Raw genomic sequence first — 20,337 nt, 5'->3', positions numbered from 1 at the left:
CAAATACAGAGATCATTGCATAACTCCCAGCTTGTGCTTCTGCCCTGAGATAAAGAGACAGCCAGGGAGCCAGAGTGAAGGCCAGGTCAGAGGGCTCCCTCCTATTGTCTGCTGTCTGGGCTGAACTCACTTGCTGAACTGTCAACCAAGTTCAACTTTAAGGCGTTGCAGGCACTTGCACCTGGCACCTTGCTCATTGAGCTGGAAGCAGTCCAGGTGTTCTGGATAGAACAGGCATGAAAGACGCAGGTTAGACACAGAGCCAAGATTTTGCTTTCCATCCCTCCATCCTCCAACCTCCTCAATACACGAATACGAAGGTAGACTCAACAACCGTGCAAATTAAGCCTTAAGTCAGATACAGTTTTGGTTATTGCGGTTCTAAAAGGAATCACAGTTCAATTTACACATAATCCCTTCTGACGGAGTCCAACTACATATGAATTAGTGACAAAACACCCTAGGTGAATTAAATATAATAAATAATCACTTCACAAAACACCATGTTTTCTACATTCTGGAACATCTTGAAGAAGCATATAGTCATTTTCATTAGTCATTTAATGCAAGCACTTTCAGGGAACAGCCTTTTTAAACACCTGTTGTACACAAGTCCAAGGCAATGTTCCTTCCACGTGGTGCTATGCCTCCTCAAACAAGCACTGGCAAAGACCTCAAAGAACCTCCCAATTTCCACAATTTCTAGAGTGTCTTCAGCAGGCAATGTTAAAACTATCAAAGCATGGCTCAAATTGGGTTTTCTGACCCTGAACTGAACATGGGCAGCAAATTATGATCCACACTCCTAGCTCTTGAAGCAGTTTCTTGGGCAGGTACAGATCAAACAAGTGAGAAAGACATACTAGCCAGCAGAAAGCCAGGCAAGGCCCTAGTCTCCAGGGCAGAAGTCTTGTTCAGGACTCTAACAGCTCCTAGCTTTCTGAAATCACCCCCCAAGATTGGACTCTTGTTGCGTTGCCCGGGAAACCACTTGACCTGTTAGGGAGGCAACCGGCACCTCTTGTTTGACGAGCAATTAAAAATGAAAACAGAGGCTGTTCTGTTGTTTTCTTCGCATATCCTCTGGACTTCACAGCTGCAATTAACTCTGATTCCAGATTCGGTGTATCAACATCATCTGAAATATTTTAATCAACAAGGGAAAAACAATTCAATGCTGCCTTGGAAAAAAGCAACTCCGTTTTGCCTGGTTCCCCTTGACAAATAGTTTCATGATTGGATTTGAAAAACTGTCGGTGTTGTGTTAAACGCCAGGTGTGTCACTACTGGTGGGCAATGGGATTGTTCTGAGGCTGGCCAGTAGTTGATCACTTAAAGGAAAAGGAAACTAAAGGTTTCTCTTTAGACATTTTAAATTAGTTTTGCTTTTTTTTTTTTTCTAGATTAAAATCCTAATGGATTTTATTGCCACAAAGGTAGAAGTTTACTCTATCAAGTTTAAGATGAAGATTATGCTTAAGACCACAAAGATGTAGAGTTTCAGACCCCAATACACATTCATCATTGGAACACAAATAGCTGAACTGATACCTGTTAAAGGGAGACAGGTGCGGTGCCTGACATACTGTTCCAAACATACTGAGATCAAGGAACTTAAAAGGGAATCCTCTCTGCCCTTATGTACAGCTCTCCAGATCCATTTGCACAGAGTGTCTGTTACTTTTGGTAGTCACTGAACCTCTGTGAAAGCTAGAAAGGAGGGTCTGCCACTCAGAGCCCTGTTAGTCTAGGGTAAAAGCACTTACCTCTCCTATCTACATTCGGCCATGCTTAACTCCAAGCCCTTCCCCACTGTGCAGCCAGAACCCAATTCCAGCCACATAGGTGCCTTCCCAAAACCTGTTACACAAGATTGAATCCAAATGGTTTAACACAGGGTCCCAACTCCACTCGGATCTGACCTATGCTTGCCCCAACCCTCAGCCTTGTTTTCCATCCTCACTCAATGAAGCTTCCATGCCTCAAACAGTCTGAACTGTGTTCCATTTCCCAAACAACACTCATTCCTTTATTCACTGAAGAAACAGACACGGAAGGCCTCCCTCAGAGCAGGAGCTGGAAATAAAGAGGATGAACAACACAGGTACGCGTAGGTGCTTTCTTCCAGGGGAGCTCAAAAATAAGCAACACATGCAGCACATCAGCAAATGATCATTTCTAAACACAGAAAAATGACAATGAAACAACTGCCCCTGTTCGTGTGTGCTCTTCCCACTGCCAAGTTTAATCAAATGCACTATTAGAATGTTTTACTCAAATATTCTATATGAAGTGTCTGTATCTTTGGGTTTTTCTCTAACCTGCACATCCTTTTCATATCAAGTTGAACGTATTTTCTACTTGGAAGCCTCCTTTTTCTCTAAAAATCCATCTTATGTGCACCCCCCCATATGACTTCACAGTCTTCTCTTACTGTTAGAGTAAGTGATTAAATGAGGATGTCCCCAGAAGGCACTAAGGCTCTGGGCACATTACTTTGTTCACTGTTGCTTCCTCAGTATCCAATGAAAGTCTGGTGATCAGGGAATATTTAGTAGCTACTCCCACCGATTGTCAATTTTTGTTTTTACCAAAAGTTTACCATGCAGGAGTACCAATGATTTAAAAATTATTTTTTAAAATATTTATTTATTTTCATTGGAAAGGCAGATTAGAGAGAGAAGGAGAGACCAAAAGAAAGATTTTCCATCTGTAGGTTCACTCCCCAAATGACTGCAATGGCCAAAGTGGAGCAGATCTGAAACCAAGAGTCTCTTCAACCAAGAGTCTCTTCTGGTTCTCCTATCTGGGAACAGGATCCCTAGGCTTTGGGTCATCCTCCACTCTTTCTCAGATCACAAGCAGGGAGCCAGATAGGAAGTGGAGTAGCCAGGACATGAACCAGCGTCCATATGGGATCCCAGCACGTGCAAGGCAAGGATTTAACCACCAGGCTATCTCACTAGGTTCAGTTTAATAATTGTTTACAACAATCTCATTTCATCTTATTTTGGACATAAGCTGTTGAGTGCATGTCACTTCTGGAGCCATTCACCTAACTCTGGCCATCTGTGAATTCTAAGGAGCCAATTGTGGTAACAGTTTGAAAGATCTCTTTGGCTTCTTCCAAAGTGTAAGGATTTCAAATCTGAAGATCCCCGAGTGGCCCTTCTAGCAGATTTTGACCCAAAATTCAAATAAGACTCTCCGGCTTTGCTTAAGTTCTTTAAACTTTTGCAGTTCCTGAACTTTGAGGTTTGGGAAATGAATTAATCAGTAGCCACTGCACAAATATTTATTCATTGAGGTGGCACCATGCCACCTGCTGTGGTGCAGAGATGCCTGTGATAAGCTCTCTTCTCTCCAGAGCAGTCACGGATGCCAGCAGCTCTTTAGGGGGGCATGGGAGCCAGTGGGGATGCACACAGCCTTCCCAAGGGGTACACAGGCATCAATGGTGTTAACAGAACCCGTTTTCAGGTCCTTAAACTGACCTACCCAGAATGTGCTTCCAAGACAGACAGGCTAGTCCTGCGATTCCACTCACCTCTCACAACTACCTTGTGTCTACTTTGCAAAGGAGATACATGCATCCTGTTGCATATTGCACCAGCTATAAAATGGAAAGGAACAGCTCAGAATATCAGAAGTTTCCTTTCATTGGAGTATCATAACTTCCCTAGTATCTCTTAAATTAACGCACTGTCAATACACTTTTATTCTTCTGAAGTATAACTTAATTTGCAAACTTGCAGAATACTTATGTTTCTTAATAAATATTCATTCGTTCATTTATTCTCACAGTGCCACCTCAAATAAATAAATGAAAGGCAGGATTGCACAGAAAGAGGGGAAGACAGAAACAGAGATGGAGATTGGGGGTGAGGGGGGAATGTCTTCCATTGCTAGTTCACTTGCCAAATGTCCCCAAACAGCCAAGGTTAAAGCCAGGAGCCTGGAACTCCACCCAGGTCTCCCATGTGGTTAGCAAGGATCCAAGCACTTGGGCCATTTTCCGTTCTTTCCATGACCCTTTAGCAGGCAGCTGGATGGGAAGCTGAGAAGCCAGGACTCACAACAGCACCCATACGGGATACTAACATTGCAGGCAACAGTTCAACCCGCTAAGCCACAACACTGGCTCCCATATATGTGTTTTAAACTATTAGTCACTGATAACTGCACTTTAAATTCAAAAAGTGGGAAAATATTTAGTGCTTCGAACTTAATATTGGTTTTTTTCATTAAAATAACAATTTAATATTGAATTGTTTAATTAAAATCGCAATCTGTATGCTTTAAAAAAAGTCGTAGCTAGGAGAAAGGAGGGAGGGTAGGAGGAACAAAGTGTTGAAAAGACTGGCTGGAGTTTTTCAGGGCAGTAAATTGATTTGTTTCCGATTTTGTTTGTTTGTTTGTTTAGTCATTTAATTGACAGAGTAACAGAGAGAATGAGAGAGAGAGAAAGAGAGAGACCGCCCATCTATTGGTTCATTCCCCAGATGCTCATAATGGCTGATTGGGGAAGCCCAGAGTCAGAAGCTAGGGACTCAACCTAGGTTCCCTGTGTGGGCACATCAGCAGGAAGCTGGAATCCAAAGTAGAACCAGGACTACAACTTGGCACTCTGAGATGGGATATAAACATTCAAACTGGTGTTCTAATTGCTGGACCACATGTTCACATCAATGTACTAACTTTTGTTGAAGAGAAATATGATGACCATAAAAGATTTTTGTGGAAAATCATCCCGGGGTCTCTGCTTGCTACCTGGTGGGTGTGACCTAGAGTTTGTCTGCCCTGGATTAGGGTGTGACCTCTAACCCTGTATTTAGAATGTGACCTCTGATATGATTGGAAGGTCAAAAGGATTAGGCGTGCCTTTCATCTAATCACAGTGTCATCATTGGGTAAAGGGACTACCTGAAAATGCCCTCTTACCCTCCCTTTTCTCAGATCTTTATAAACCTGGGACTTGGGCTGAATAAACAGACATTCGTCACCAACTTGTCCCTGGTGCTTCTTGTGGCCAAGGAACACCGTCGCCTCACCCTCAGCGACCTCGGAGGGCCTTGCTGGCAGGTCCAAACCCCAAAAGATTTTCATCTGTAAAAATGCATTACATTGGGGTAGACATCTGACTCAGCTTCTAATTCCATTTTCTTGCTAATTCACACCCTTGGAGGCAACAGGGATGGCTCAAGTAGTTGAATCCCTGTCACCAACATGGGAGACTCAGATGGGGCTCTGACTTTCTGGCTTCAGCCTGGCCCAGCCCTGGTTGTGGCAGGCATTTATGAGGTATAATGGAAGAATACAAAAGAGGTCTCTCTTAAATGAGTCAGTTCTGTTTAAACAACATTCCTGAAAATCCCTTATAACACTTCTACTTCTATGTAACAGGCTAGAAATTACCAAAATAATTCCACCTAATGGTCAAAGAAAGCTGAGAATTGTCTTTATCCTGGATAGCCATGAACTTATCTAAAAATGGAGATTTTGGTAGCAAGGAGGAAGGGAAAATATATTTAATGAATGAACCAGCAGAAGTCTACTGTAACCCAGGCTTAACTTGTAGCCTCAAACCATTAAATGACTGATTGGTTTGATCCTTCCCTTCATGTAATGTTCTCCCTCTACTCCATGAATAGTTACCCGTGTGACTATTGAATCTTCCATTTGTTATTATTATCATTGTGATTAAGCACAAGTACAACATGTTCTCCATATGATTGATAATATCTCAAACTCAATACATCCAGCAGCACTAAACTCCCAACCTGTTCCCCGACCACCTGCTCACCAATCAGGCCACTCTATTGCTCAAGCCAGAAATCCCAGAGATCCCACTGCAGACCCAGAAACCAGTCACCTCACACCACCTCCACTGCCAGCTGGCTCATCCATGCCTCCATCTTCTCTTGCAAGAATGACAGCCCTTGCCTGCTTCTCTCCTTAGCCCTCCCATCCCACCAAATAACAATTTCAACATTGTTGCCAAAGTGATCTTGCTTAAATGTAAGTCATAATTTGATTCTCCCCAAATCCCTACAATCTTTCTAATGGCCAGAAGGCTACAGATGAGTCAGAGTCCTTGTTTCCTCTCTAACTTCATGTCCTCACATTCTTCTCTCCCACTCAATACTGACCTCAGAGCTATTAGCTCCTCCGTGGGTCCCTCTAGAACACTTTTTCCACATTGCAGCATGGCTGGACCCCTCCTATCTTCAAGTCCTTGCTAAAAACTCACCCTTACAACCTTACCAGCTACCACGCCAGTAGCTCTCAAATCCTTGCTGTTCAGCTCTATTCTACCCCCTTTCTATGCATTTATTATCCTCCCATAAGCTAGACAACTTCGTCCATAAGGATAGATTATGTGTATTGCCTGTCCCTCTCCACCGCTGCCACCATTAGCTCCTTCTCTGTTCAGTTCAGTGGTGCACTCCTGCAGTTTACTACACTTTCTAAAACCTAGTAAGTACTCAATATACTTGGCTAAAGCTAAGTCGTTTTTTTCAATTACTTTCCTAGCATGTTTATGAAAGCTGTGCAAGGTATTGGGTTGGGTGGATACAAAAGAAACAAGGGAGGCATCCTACTCATAGCTCACAATGTATTAAGAAGAAAAGGAAGTGCATATGTAACTCAATACATGTCAACAGGATACATTCAACAGGGCTGAGAACTTGAGGAAAGCCTGACGAGAAATGCAAAAGAAAAGGTGTGGAACTCAAAGAACAGCAATTCTCTCTGTATTGGAATCCCAGATGGCTTTGTAGGCAGAGTGGTTGAAGTGGACTTTGAAAGACAGGCAGTCTTTTGAAAAGAACATCTAAAGAAAGCAGTGTTAAGATCACCAGCCACCTTGGGAGGCATGCACAGGTGTGGAAAAAAAGGATACCGTCATGTAGTAACAAAGTCATACTCATGTTGATAACTTACAGGCTTATGACAGACTGAACCCCTAAGCCAAAAATCTAAAATCTGAAATTCTCAGAGATCTGTAATATCACTGAAGCATGGCTGTTTCAGACTTTGAGGTTTTAGATATCAGATTTTCCAGTGAGTGGTGTTCAACCAATAATGTCCATACAAATATTCAAAAACTGGGGGGAGGGGGCAGAATCCAATATCTGAAGCAGTTCTGGTCTAAAGCAATTTGCCTGAGATGCTTGACCTGTAATGTGGTATCATTTATTCGGACTCAATGAGATTTGTAGGAAAAGAGAAATAACTATCTCAAACATATAGGAACACATTGATTGTTGGGACAATTTTCAGAGGACACTGAGTGCTAAGTTTAGAAATCAGACTTAATTTCTGTGATAGGGATCCTGTTGCAGGGTGCAAGCGAGATCACACCAGTCATGTCTAAGATTTAATAAGGAGTTCTTTACTAACTAAGCTTGGAGATAATAGAGCACAATAGCAAATCATAAGTCCATACGGCAATCCAATCAATCATAATCCAATGAATCATAATTCCCAAAGGAACAAATGGTCATTATCCTTAAGTCCATCCATTAAGCTGAAGAGTTATGTCCCAGCTTCCCCAACAATATAAGTTATCCTAAGAGACATGCAACGAATAACCTGGACACACTTACAAAGCTGCAGACATTCACCTTTTCCTGGCTTTTCTGCCCACATTCTACTACTGCTAGGCCTCACCCCTCCTGAAACTCCAGATAGTACACAAAGCAAAAACAACATTATTATAACCATTGCCTCTTCTAAGCAGTACTTAGGGACCATGCTCAGGGGATTACCTGTCCTGGGTCAGCCAAGAGTCGAGGTACCAGAGTAACAGAAACACCTGGCCAGAAACAGAGCGATAGACCCTGCTTCATGGGCCTTTTAAAGGGGCTTGTGAGGGGAGTGGTTACACGACAATGCAATACCGTCCCCTCTCAGTTTGATAGGTGAGTCACAGGTGGGCAGGAGTGAATACCTAAGTGTTGTGGGCTAAGGAGTTGATTAGTGCTCGTTGGGATGGCAGGAACAGGAACTGGACTTGTAGCTAAAAACACCTAGACTAATTGAACTTCCAACATCCTGGCTAATTTAGGATGTGGGGGAAGTGGTTGAGGATGGAATTAACATTCCATTGCTGTTAGGATTCACCTTCAGGACAGAGGGTAGAGAACACAGCCAAATTTCATTTGCCCCCCCGTCAATGGGTGCTGGCTATCACTGGCTGCACCCCACAGCAATCCACCAGGGGATTTGGATCAGGACATGAGGAAAGGCAGATGGCATGATCTCCCGGAGGTTGAGTGAGCTTCTGGAGGGCAGGAACTTTGAGTTTTCCTTGCTTCCTTCACACCTGCTATAACACCTGGCACTTGTGGAGATGCTCAACATCTGTTTCTTCATGTTTCAACAAATGATTATGGAGAAGGTAGGATATTATGACAAATAAACAAGTCATGTCCTGGGCATCAGCAGGGAGGAAGCCTTGAGAGGATAATCATTAAGGATAGTGAAGAACTATATTACTCCATTTATTACAAAATACATGAGGCTGCACACTGTACCAAAAAAATGGTAATAATGTAAGTTGTGATTCTGGATATTAAAGACCACAGCACTTGCATCTGCTCAGCTGTGCTGAGGGCCTTGTAACAGAAGACATCTTAGGGACATGAGCACCTGCAAAAGAGATCACATGGTGACACAGAAAACCAGAGAGCAAGTTAGTATAGTCAGTCACCTTGCACCTTACACTGAACCATTCCTGCAAGAACTACTCCAGGCCATGAAACCAGCCTCAGTCTCTTCCAAAGTTAATGTCTCCCTGACCTAATCACTTTGCGTTGGGGCCCCACTTTTCACAGGCTGCACCGTCTCAGTACTGCCACACCAGGGACCAAGTTTCCAACATGTGAACCTTTTGGGGGACACACTCGAAACGTAACCAAACTATAGCAAACACAGACATGGCATTGCTTTGATGAAAAGAAGGGCTTACCAGAGAGGGTCTACCCAATAAGTAGTTGGACTTGACTGGACTATAAGATGTTGGACTCTATGCTTGGCATATACTTGCAAAAAGGGAATTTCAACTGAACTTGAACTATGGTTATGCAACAAGGTGGAGGAACCCACCATGGGGGGAAGGTGGGGGGAGAATCCCAGATTCTATGTAATTACAACACAATGTAATTAATGAATAAATTTAATAAAAAAAAAAGAAAAGAAGGGCTTGGTGTAAGTGGCATCATGCAGAAAAAATCAATATGATTCAGAGGCTGGAAGGATAGGAAGAATGACAGTGGAAAGGAAGAGGAATTGTCTCTCAAATAATTCTGTATCTATTCAGTCTTACACATTCAGAATTTGGGAATGCTAGCAGTGAAACCAGATTTCAAATGGAATGTAAAGATTCCAACAAGGGTTTAGAAATTAATATCTATTCAAAACAATCAACCATGGCTTTCAAAAAGTAGCAACTATAGATAATTTTTGAAAGCTAAGACTAATTGCAGGCATTCATCCATTTGTGAATTTGCAGCTTCCTAATGTTTGCATGTGGCAGGACAAAGAGAATGTTTTTGAGGCAGTAACATAGGTAGAGCTTGGGTCTTACGTGTGGCACATCTGGGTTGAAGGCCTTGCCTGGCTATGCCTTCACTGATTGGAATCTGAGCTTTTGTCATCTGTGAGGTAAGGAAATAAACAGTACAGAGGTGAATGAGGATCAAATGAAATGATGTCAAGTGCCTGTCACAGGGCTGTTGCTTGATAAATGCTAGTCCCTCGTCCATGCATCATCCTTGTCTTACTTTCTGGCATGGCCCTACAGCCTACACGGTTTGGGCCAAAACACATTTTGATGCTTAACGACTCTTCTACAAAAAGAGTAGTTGCATCAGCTTTCAAGCCTGCTCAACTTCCTCCTGTTTCCCTGGCGCTTATCTCCAAATATGTCTCCATCAGCAAATTTCCCAAGTATCTTTGTGTTCTGTCTTCAGGAAAATTATTAATGAAGATGTTAAGTCAGGCTGGCATAAATAACAATGCTTACGGCCATCCTCTGGACACTTGTTACATTCAGCAGAGATATCGTGTCATTTATCATTAGGTCTTGTTACAGTTTTCTGGCCTGTTAAAAAATTCATGTGAGGACACTCATGTCCACATCAACTTGAGTTAGTTTTGCCGTTGAACTCATGAGTGACTGAGTTAAATGTCACAGAAGGATTAAACATCCGTTACATCATACTAACCTATCCCTCTTTGCTCGCATAAATCTTTACAATCAAAACAAATTAGTCTCACAATTTATTCCTAATAAACATTCTCTTTTGTTGCGTGTGGCTCAAGCCCAAAAGGAAATAATAGACCAGTTGATTAAAGTAGCAAAATCTCATCACTGCTTCAAATATGGTCAAAGCGTGAATAAACAGTAATGGCTCTTTGGCAACATGAGAAATGAATAGCAACATAAGAGCCTGTATAGAGGATGGGCGTGAGACTGAGCCCCCAAGGAAACTCTTTATAAAAAGGTCCTGGAGGGAATCGGCTGGGTTTTGAATTAAGAATGCTTCCAGTTTTCTCAAGCCTGTGTTATCCTAATGGATCCAGGGTGTGGCACTCATGGGGTCATCAGAAGACACGATGTTATGTATAACATGTTATGTTAGGTTTGTTATATGTTGTGTATAAACTAAAATTGAAATGTCAATGAGGTGGTCACAGAAGGTGGTTAAGAACTCGCATTTACTTTTACCATATCGGTTACTCATTACTATGTCAATTAATTCCATAATGATGTAAATTTTTGCTGATGGTATGTTGGAGCTTTTAATTGATGATACTCTGCTGGCTCTGTCTTCAGACCAGAGAGGGTATACCTAAGAAGCCATGGAACTTGAATGGACAATAAGATGCTGGACTCTATGTTTGGTATATGCTTGCAATGGGGGAATCTCAACTGAACTTGAACTGTGGTTATGCAACAAGGTGGAGGAATCCACCATGGTGGGGGGTTTGGGGAGGGGTGGGGAGAATCCAAGTACCTATGAAACTGTGTCACATAATACAATGTAATTAATGAATTAAAAATAATAAATAAATTTTAAAAGAAGAAGAAGAAGAAGAAGAAACAGCATCAAATGGATGACTCAGATACCAGAAGGAGGCTTAAAGACAGGATGATTTGCAGTCTCACTCCTGGCTACACGTAGTTTGCTTATTATTTTACTTTCTTCTTTCCCCTCAACTTCTTAAAATTGTGGCACAATAGACAGGCGGTTTTTGTTTTGGTTTAGTTTTTTACCATCTTAATGATTTTCATGCAATGCAGTGGTGTAAACTGCATTCCTAATGTGTTACAGCCATCATCACCATCCATCTTAAAACTCTTTTATCTTATAAAACTGAAGAATTTCCCGACTTGTATCCATTAAAGAATTTCCCAACTCTGTCCCTCACACCCACCCAGACCCTGGCAATCACTGTTCATTCAACTTGCTTTCTCCATGATTATGACAACTTTGGGTGCCTTCTATACAAGAAATCACAGCTTTTCCTATGTTTTTATCAATGTTGTATTCTTGTGTGGGTTGTGGATTTTTTTATGTATTAAGATCAAAGAAGAGATAAGGCATAACACAGGTTCCCACTAGGGGATAACTATTGAGCTAATTGATCAAGGAAGCAACTGAAGATTCTAAACCATAGACCTAATGGGCTATCCCTTGTCAGGGATCTGTGATCGGTACAGTCGATTAGTCCCAAGGTTGGGAAGGCTGCCTCTACTTAGTTTGGTAGGATCATCTTAGATTATGTTAGGACTATCATGCAGCGATATCCATTACTACCCATCTTCAACGGCTACACTTTTTTCTGCTATATTTAGTGTCTCCTTTGAAAGCAGGGACAGAGGCAGAAGTGGATAATGCTGGAAATAAACCTTAAGGAAACCCTGCAGCAGAGGGTGAATAAGGGCCCAGCCACCATCAATACAGACCTGAGCATAGGCCTTGTGATTTCATGTTGTTTCTTTTCTAGTCTGTCTCTGTGTCATCGTGTACGAACTGGTTACAGGGAATATGCAGAGCCCCCTGGAGCTGTGTTCCACGTGACAGATCAGGATCTGGCTTCTCCCTTGTTTATAACTCTTATTTTCTTTCTTTCCAGAATATGTCCGTGCTGGAGAATCACCACTGGCGATCTACAATTGGCATGCTTCGAGAATCAAGGCTTCTTGCTCACTTGCCAAAGGAAATGACGTAAGTGCCGCCGAGATGAAACATACTGATGTGCAGGCAACAGAGATAAGCTTCATTCTCTCGAGCATGCCTGGGACCCTTGTGTGAATGGCAGGACGCCAGCCACTGTGCTTCCTGCCTGCACTGGATTGTCTATCAGAGGACATTTGGTGTCAGTTACGGCAGCCCAGAAACCAAACTCTCCCTGGGCACTGTAAAAGGCCCTTGGACAGTCTCTGACCTAAGTCAGGAAAAGAGAGGATAAACAGCTCTCTGCTTTCACTCTTCTGCCTCACTGCTCTTGCTTGCCAAATTCCCATCCTTTATCTTAGTAAAATTGTCCTCCCGTGCAGACCTAAATAAATATTTGTCAAGAAAGAATACAGGAGTTCTCAAGCCAGATTGAAGACCAGCTTTTTAATAAAGCATGATTTACAATCACCAGTCTCAGCAAAAATAGAAGTCAAAAATTCTCCTCTAAAATGTCTTTTGTAGAGTAACTGAATCTATTCCAGCATATTTTTTTTTGCACAATTAATTTACTTCATGTCTCTCACATGTTAAACAGAAAGGAAAACACCGGTCTCGTGGCCCACTGTTCGTTAGTCCAAGGCCATTGCCTCATTTTCCACATAGCCAGCCCCAAGTTGGCAGCTTCACTATCTCTCAAGGCCACCACTAATTTTGATCTTTTTAATGAAAATGTACAGAACTCAAGGGAATTAGGTGAGAGGAGTAAACAGGATATCGTGCCCACCTTAATCACATGCACAAAACTTGAGGTCAAGGCCAAGTAGTACATATCTCCCCACAGCACCAGCAGTAAGCTCTGGCGTTGCAGGTTCATTGCTAGCCCCTGGGTGCGTCACAGGCTGTTTCCTAGCACCCCAGGAATGTGGAATTCACAGGAACAGGAACTTCAACCCTGGTAACATTTACCTCTGAAAACTAAATAAAACCAGTCCTTGTGCATGCTGCAATAGATTACAACAACTAAAAAACAGAAGAACTAAAAGGGAAAAAAAGAAATCAAGGGAAAAAGTAAAGAAGGAAACAAAAGGAATGAGAGAACAAAGAAATCAAGATGGAAAAGGGAAGGAAGAATGAGGACAGAAAAAAACAGGGTGAAAAAGGAAAGGGAAGGAGGGGCTGGAGTGACCAGTTGCCTTGGGGTAACACCCGTGCATTCTGCTTTCTGCTCAGTCTTCATTGCCTAAGGTACACCCACTCATCCCTGTGGATTCCAAATATAAACACCACAGTTGCTGTAGATCTTTGTGAGTTGCAGTGTTACAAATTGGCTTTCACCAGAAGAATGACCATGAGGTAATAATAGATGTGAAAGGACTCTAACAGAAACCATCACCATTACCATGAGTTGTCCTTCCTTCTTCACGCAAATGCTTTCAGTTCATTTTTCTGATTTTGAAAGCAACATGGGCTGACTGAAGAGATTAAGAAAAATTCAGGAAAGAATTCATTTGAGCCGTAAGAAGTTTCTTGAGGATCAACAGTGGTGGAAAACAGCAGCAGTCTCCTAGTTCAGCCTGAAATGAAGAAGGGATGACTGACCAAAGTCTTGCTGTTCAGAACGGAGTAGCTCATGTTGTTAACCTGGCTGGTGTATTTGCTTTTTGTCTTTTCTCAATACGAACATACTGTAACAATACAAAAAACTGACTTTACTTCCTATAAAGGCTTTTTTCTATATCGTGAAACTCATGGCTTCAATTCATTTTACTTGCTACATGACATTTTGTGCCAAAGTGTATGTAACCTTTGCCTACTACTTGGAATTTAGATAGTTTCTAAATGTTTGTCATTATAATAAACTCCCAGAAGCATTCTTAAACGTGACTCTTATCCTAAACCCCAATGCTCTCTTTCTGCAGAAAATATCTGTGGTTAGAAATTGGTTGTCAGACACATCTGAATTTTTTTTCAGGTTCTCATTGCAAAATACCATATTTGCACTGGGAGATGAGCAAAACCGGACCAATATACCATCATCCAAATTGAGTTTTATCCTTACAAGTTTTAAAATATTTTCCAGGTTGACAGTTTAGATGAATATATGTATATATATAAATACAGAGAGAAAGATTTTCATAGAATTAGTAAGTATCTTTTAATTACAACTTGGATTGAAATTTTCCATGTGTTTATTAGCCATTGCTATTTCTTTAGAAAAAAAATTTTTATTTCATCTTTTCCTGTTTTCCTGCCCATCTTTACATGTTGATTACAGTAATTATTCATTATGTGTTATGGATATTACTTGGAAGTTTTTAGTTTGCCTTTTAGTTTGATTCATGAAACACTCTACTAACTAAAATAGTTATATCTTCTAATCATAGGTCAAATAGATATTTATATTATTAAAGAACTTAGAAAATACCAAGAAAATAAAAGTACCAAGAAAATAAAAACAAGCCATAATCCTTTATACATACAAATATTTCCAATTCTTTCCTATGAACATATAAATCACATTACAGATACTTTGTATCTTACTTCCTAATGTAACAAAGCATGACATTTTTTCCAATTCAGTAAATAGGACTGTGCATAATATTGTATATCATATTGAATAAACATATCGAATAATCATTGAAAATAACTTGCCATGGTTTAACTAATCTACTAATGAATTTTATATTTTTCTTCCTAAAATATTTCATTATTATAAGCAACAATGGATAATTATTTTTGTATTTATTAATGTGTTCACATAAATTTATAGCTGAAATTAATTTATATTCATCACATGCTTTTAATACTAGCTCTTCAATGATTACTGCTTTTAATAACAGGGAATAGGGTCATTTCCCCATATCATTTACAGCCTAAGCTGTTAGCAATAATTTCTTAATTCAGCAAATTGTTTCACAATTAGCTTTAATCTTCACCAAAAAAGAGGAAATGATATCCCATAGCCATTTTAATTTATTTTATGTTGTACTAGAAATATTCCTTATAACTGTAAATTTGGGAAGCATTTTGAATTTCTTTTGTCAACTGCCTTTTTTGTGTAATTATTTATAATATTCAGAAGGGCGTCAAAACATATTTATGGCTCAAAGCAAAAATGGCCCTAGTAAAAATTTAAAGCTTCTAGAATATAAAGAGAGAAAAAGATTTTTACTAGAACTGAGAAGAGTATCTTAAATAAGAGGAGAAATTAGCCAAGAGTGCAAAGATTTATAGATTGAGCTACATGAAAAAGTGAGAATTCATTTCATTGAAAAAATGTAAAGAAAGCTTCAGCATAAAAAAAAATCTGTAACATGTAACTGAAAAAAAAAAAAAAGAAACCAATGCTCAAGATACTTAAGGAACTCTTGGAATCAGTGAGGAGAAAGAGACCCAGCCTAGAATAGAAGCTTCCCCACAAAAAGGGAAATAGATACAGCCAATAAACATATGAAAATATATCCATCCTTATAACTAAACAAAGAAATTCATAATAAAATCCTAAGTTGCATGGCATACCTATCAGGTTGACAAAAGATATAATGATGAACGTAGAGCAATGTGAATCACATCTGTTATTGCTGGTAGCAATTTTATCTAGTAAACTGAAGAGGATTATATCCAGCAATCCAACCTTTCCAGGCCAGATTTGACTCCTGGGAAACTTCTGCATGTGTGACTGCATATGTAGAAAGATGCTTTTTGAAATGTCACCAGCATTTTTCATAGTAGTCAAAAGCTAAAAGCAACTCAAGTGACCACTGATGTGGAGCAAAGCCACTCTAGAACATTTCCACAATGACATACGAAAATGTAGGAACTATGACTCTACATCAACATACAAGAGTTTCAAAAATGTGTTAATCTAAAGAAGCAGTCGTAAACTAGTATATATCATGCAACAAAAAGCTCAGAAGTGGTTAAAATTAAGCCATATTGTCTAGACATGCACATGCAGGTGGTGGAAATTATCACCAGTAGCAAGTCAATTATTAAAACCAAGGCCAAGCTTGTGGTTGCTTCAGCGCTTGGGAAGAAAAAGATGTGATGGAAAAGGCAATGGCGTCCTACAGGAGCCTGAGAGGCATCGTTCCTGACCTGGATGGCGATGACACAATGTGCATGATGGACTTTACTTAAATGTAGTCATTTTTAGATGAATTTTACATTATGACTTGCTTTGTGTTATCCAAAATCTCTCATTTTTTCCCCCTGTATCACCTGCTGACTAGTAAATTCTCTTGGCCATTGGTTACTAACGGTGACTTAATAACTCTGTCTTTTTTTTTCTTTTTAATATCCTTATCTCTTGCCAGCCTAACTTTTATTCCATCGATGGGTTTTTCATGCCATATTACGGTCATTACTACTCTCCTCTTGCTAATTGCAGCTGTCATGCCTTGTACCCTCTCTGCAAATCTGAGTCTTTGAATAGAGCTGAATTAAGAAAGAAAGAAAGAAAGAAAGAAAGAAAGAAAGAAAGAAAGAAAGAAAGAAAGAAAGAAAGAAAGAGAAAGAAAGGAGAAAGAAAGAAAGAAAGAAAGAAAGAAAGAAAGAAAGAAAGAAAGAAAGAAAGAAAGAAAGAAAGAAAGAAACCATATAAACACCCATCACTCTGCAAGTCTTTTTGTGTCTCATTTGAAGCATGCATCCATCCTGCTTTGGCTTTCAGTTTTTCTGCTCATGGGTTCCACGGGAACACAAACACCACTATGACTCGGTTCACCTAAGGTTTCAGTCACTCCCTACAGCTCAATGCCATGGCCCCTGTCCAACAACACAGTGGGTAGTGGACTGGGTGAGAGATGAGCTCCTAGGATGCCAGGGACCAAGACCCATATAATAAATAGAATCAAAGGCAAAATTACAGACCACCTGATGAGGAGGAAATCAATCCTCCTCCTCCAAGGGATTTTCTTTGTGTGTGTGTGTGTGTGTGTATGTTTCTCTCCTATTCTTGTGGATGCAGACAGGATATTGAACAGCAGCTGGGCTCCCTGATCTTGGCAACAGACATCAACAGGCAGAACGAATTTCTGACCAGACTGAAAGCTCACCTCCACAATAAAGACTTGAGACTGGAGGATGCAGAGGACAGGCACTTTATGCTGCAGGTAAACAACAAGCACAAGCACAAATCATTTTCCTTGTTGTGTAAAAACACTTAGGGACCGGCCCAATAATTTTTAGCACATTGGGAAGGCATTAGTTCCCGTGGTATAAGTTAGAGCTATAACCTACTTTACCAAGAGCTTTGAGACACATGAAATTTTTAAGTGGTTCCCAAGCAAGTAAAATATGGGTTTCACATCAGTAAGTTGATAATACCTCATTTTTCCTTGTTTCATAACTGCTTCACCACAAAGTAGCCCCACTGGATGGTTGCATGCAGTAAGTGTCTACCACATTTTGTGACTTGGCATGAAATTTACCATGGTGATTCCCTGTGCAACACTAGACGATGTTTTCTATAGTACAAAAGCATGTTATGTTAACCATTATCTAAGCAAGATTTGAAAACCAAGTAGTCTTCCTGGCTTACTTTTTGGACCAAAACTCCTATTTCACCTGAAGCTCAAACATGTTCATCTAGTCCTACCAATTTTAGACACCAATAAATAAGCTATTTTCAGTGGAATTACATTGACTCAGATCAAATCCAACCCTTTCTGCTTTATTCCGTGGCAAAACCTGCCCATGACCTGAGAAGGCGGGACAGAGTGAACTTCCAAGTAGGAGTGTGATCTGGTACCTACACCAGAGCCTGCTTGGTGTTCCATTGTCTCTTTCTTCTTACCTTTTGGCACAAAAGCCTGCACAGAGGAGCCCTGCACTACTCTAGATATACAATCTTTAACCAGAAGCTGAGCATGGAGACTGCATTGGGCAGTAGATTTGGTTTCAGTCCTCCCTGCTGCCCTCTGTAGCTATCCTAAATGTTCTATCCTTATCAGGAGACACCCTACTCCCAGCTGTAGCACAATGCCTCCCCATTCCCCCAGTCCCCACTGTCTGTGAGTGCCACAAAGACCAGCTGGGTGTCTGAGAGTCTCAAGCCAAGTTGTGAGTAGCTGCAAGGTTTGGGCTTCATGTGCCCATTTCAAAAAGAAAGCTTGGTAATGCAAATAAATCCCTAAAGGGCAAAAGCTGGGAGGGACTTGGGCCCCTTACCCAGAGCAGCATCCAGGAAATAAGCAGGTAGATTTGCAGCTTCAACATGTTATAAGGTCTCCCGGATCCCAACTCAAGGAACAGGGTCAAAGCAACGGAACTTGCTGGTTGGCATTGCTCTTGGCAGCAGCCTGGTGGTTGGAAGGGAGAATCTGCCTCGCTGAGAATGCAAGGGCTGTTGTCACTGACGAAAGCTGGCAGCGCAGATCCACACCAACACAGGGCCAGCCAGGGGATAAAAAGAACAGTCTGAGGGTCGCTATGACTTAGTTCCCGGGTCAGCAATCTGAGTGGACTTACAGATGCTATATAGACACAAAAGTGCAGACACATGTCATTTCAGGGATGTGTGCACTGGTCCATGAGGTGACTGAGAGTGAAATCCAGGCAATCTCACAAGAGCTCGCCTGGGTATCCTGCAGCCTCCCTGCCTGGGAGGCACTACAAGGAGCAGCCAAAGCTTTCCTTGGCCACTGTGCCCCAAGCCTCCTCCAGGAAGCTCCTTGCTCTGGGCCAGTGGCTCCTCTCACCTTCTCAGTGCCCTGAAGCAGGAGCTCTGAATGAAGGTTTTGTGTAGTGGTGAGTAAGTGTTCTTTCCCAAAGAGGCATGTCAAAGTGGCCCTTTACAAACATAGACCTGGTACCGTGAAGCAGACTGGTGGTCCCGACAGACCTCTTTTTGGTTTTGGATGCATTAGCAACTGAAGGGTCACTCTCTGACCATCTCTCCCTACCCTGTCGTTTCTCAGATCGCCTTGAAGTGTGCCGACATTTGCAACCCTTGTAGAATCTGGGAGATGAGCAAGCAATGGAGTGAAAGGGTTTGTGAAGAATTCTACAGGCAAGGTTAGTAGTGATCCACAGCTGAGATTTCATTACCTTTTGCCTTTTCTGCACTAATCCTAATACAACAGGAAGTGGTTAATCTATCATGACATTTGTTCTTTCATCAACTCTTATTATCCTAACCTTTCTCCTTAGCTCCTGCAAACCATTGAATCCCTTTTTCGGAAAAATATTTCAAGTAAACATCATTGACTTAACTACAGACCCAGGTAGTAATGAGGCACAATAAAATGGCTGCAAATCAGCGCTTGTACCCATAAATGGCTTTCCTCTGTGAATATAAGAATGGGAGGGGTAGCTTGCATTCTGCTGATCTTCATTTTAATGAGCTGAGCTCAGCCTACAGGCTAAATGCCATTTGGGGTCAACATTTTCCACTCTGACGGAAAGACTTAGATCCCTTTATATGTCTTTTCCTTGCTTCCTTAAACAGAGTTAATAATGAAATAGAACACAGCTGCCCAAAACTTGAGTTCATTCTTTCAAATGCAGTTTCCACAGCGAGGTAAAAGAATTTTGCCTTGCAAAGACAGATGGCCCTAAGTTAGGGTATAATTTTTAAAAGATTAACCTCATTCAGAAATAAGGCAGTGAATTAGCAAGCAGGATCTTGACGTTGGGTGGGATATCGGCCTTAAACACAGCCTTGTTTCTTCGGGCTTGGTTTCAATGTTCAGCATGTTTATTCAGGAATCCGCAGTGCCCTCATGCTAGTGACAGGATCAGGTTTGAGAGGCTGAGAACAAATAAAGCCTCAAGTGTCCCACATACCAGTTCTGTGAGGCAGTCAAACAGCAAGAGGGAGTCTCCTGGAGAAGCTCCCATTGAAGATGTGTCAGTGACATCGCGATGGCCCCAAAGACAGAAGACAAAGAAGTGATTGAGTTCATGTGGCACTGAAATGTTCTCTGCTCACCATTTCTTCTCTCAGAATGAATGTGTTCCTGTATTGCCTGCCACCCTGTGTGATTTCAATCGAATTGAGTACAAGTGGTTAGAAAATAAAAGAACAATTCTAGTTGTCCATGATAAAGAAAAAAATTCCACGGCGGGTAAAGCAGAAGGAAATACAGTGAAATCGGAGTGAGGAGGTCTTACCTGGCATACAATAAGTATTTTCTGTACTATG

The 20,337-nt window shown here is 41.2% G+C and overlaps 1 protein-coding gene across 2 annotated transcripts in view; it reads left to right on the top strand.

Annotated features, from left to right (window-relative positions):
• PDE7B (phosphodiesterase 7B) overlaps positions 1–20,337 on the top strand; it is a 361,787-nt gene that overhangs the window by 330,659 nt on the left and 10,791 nt on the right. For both annotated transcript variants that reach the window (XM_004587262.2, XM_058672140.1), the window contains 3 exons: positions 12,148–12,239; positions 17,161–17,305; positions 19,112–19,208. In XM_004587262.2, the coding sequence (XP_004587319.1) occupies positions 12,148–12,239; positions 17,161–17,305; positions 19,112–19,208 (334 nt within the window). The remainder of the gene's footprint in view (positions 1–12,147; positions 12,240–17,160; positions 17,306–19,111; positions 19,209–20,337) is intronic.

Source organism: Ochotona princeps, chromosome 1 (genome assembly GCF_030435755.1).
Source record: "Ochotona princeps isolate mOchPri1 chromosome 1, mOchPri1.hap1, whole genome shotgun sequence".
Taxonomy (NCBI): Eukaryota; Metazoa; Chordata; class Mammalia; order Lagomorpha; family Ochotonidae; genus Ochotona; species Ochotona princeps.
The sequence above is the reverse complement of the archived record's forward strand: the minus strand, read 5'-3'. Positions and strand labels throughout refer to the sequence as shown.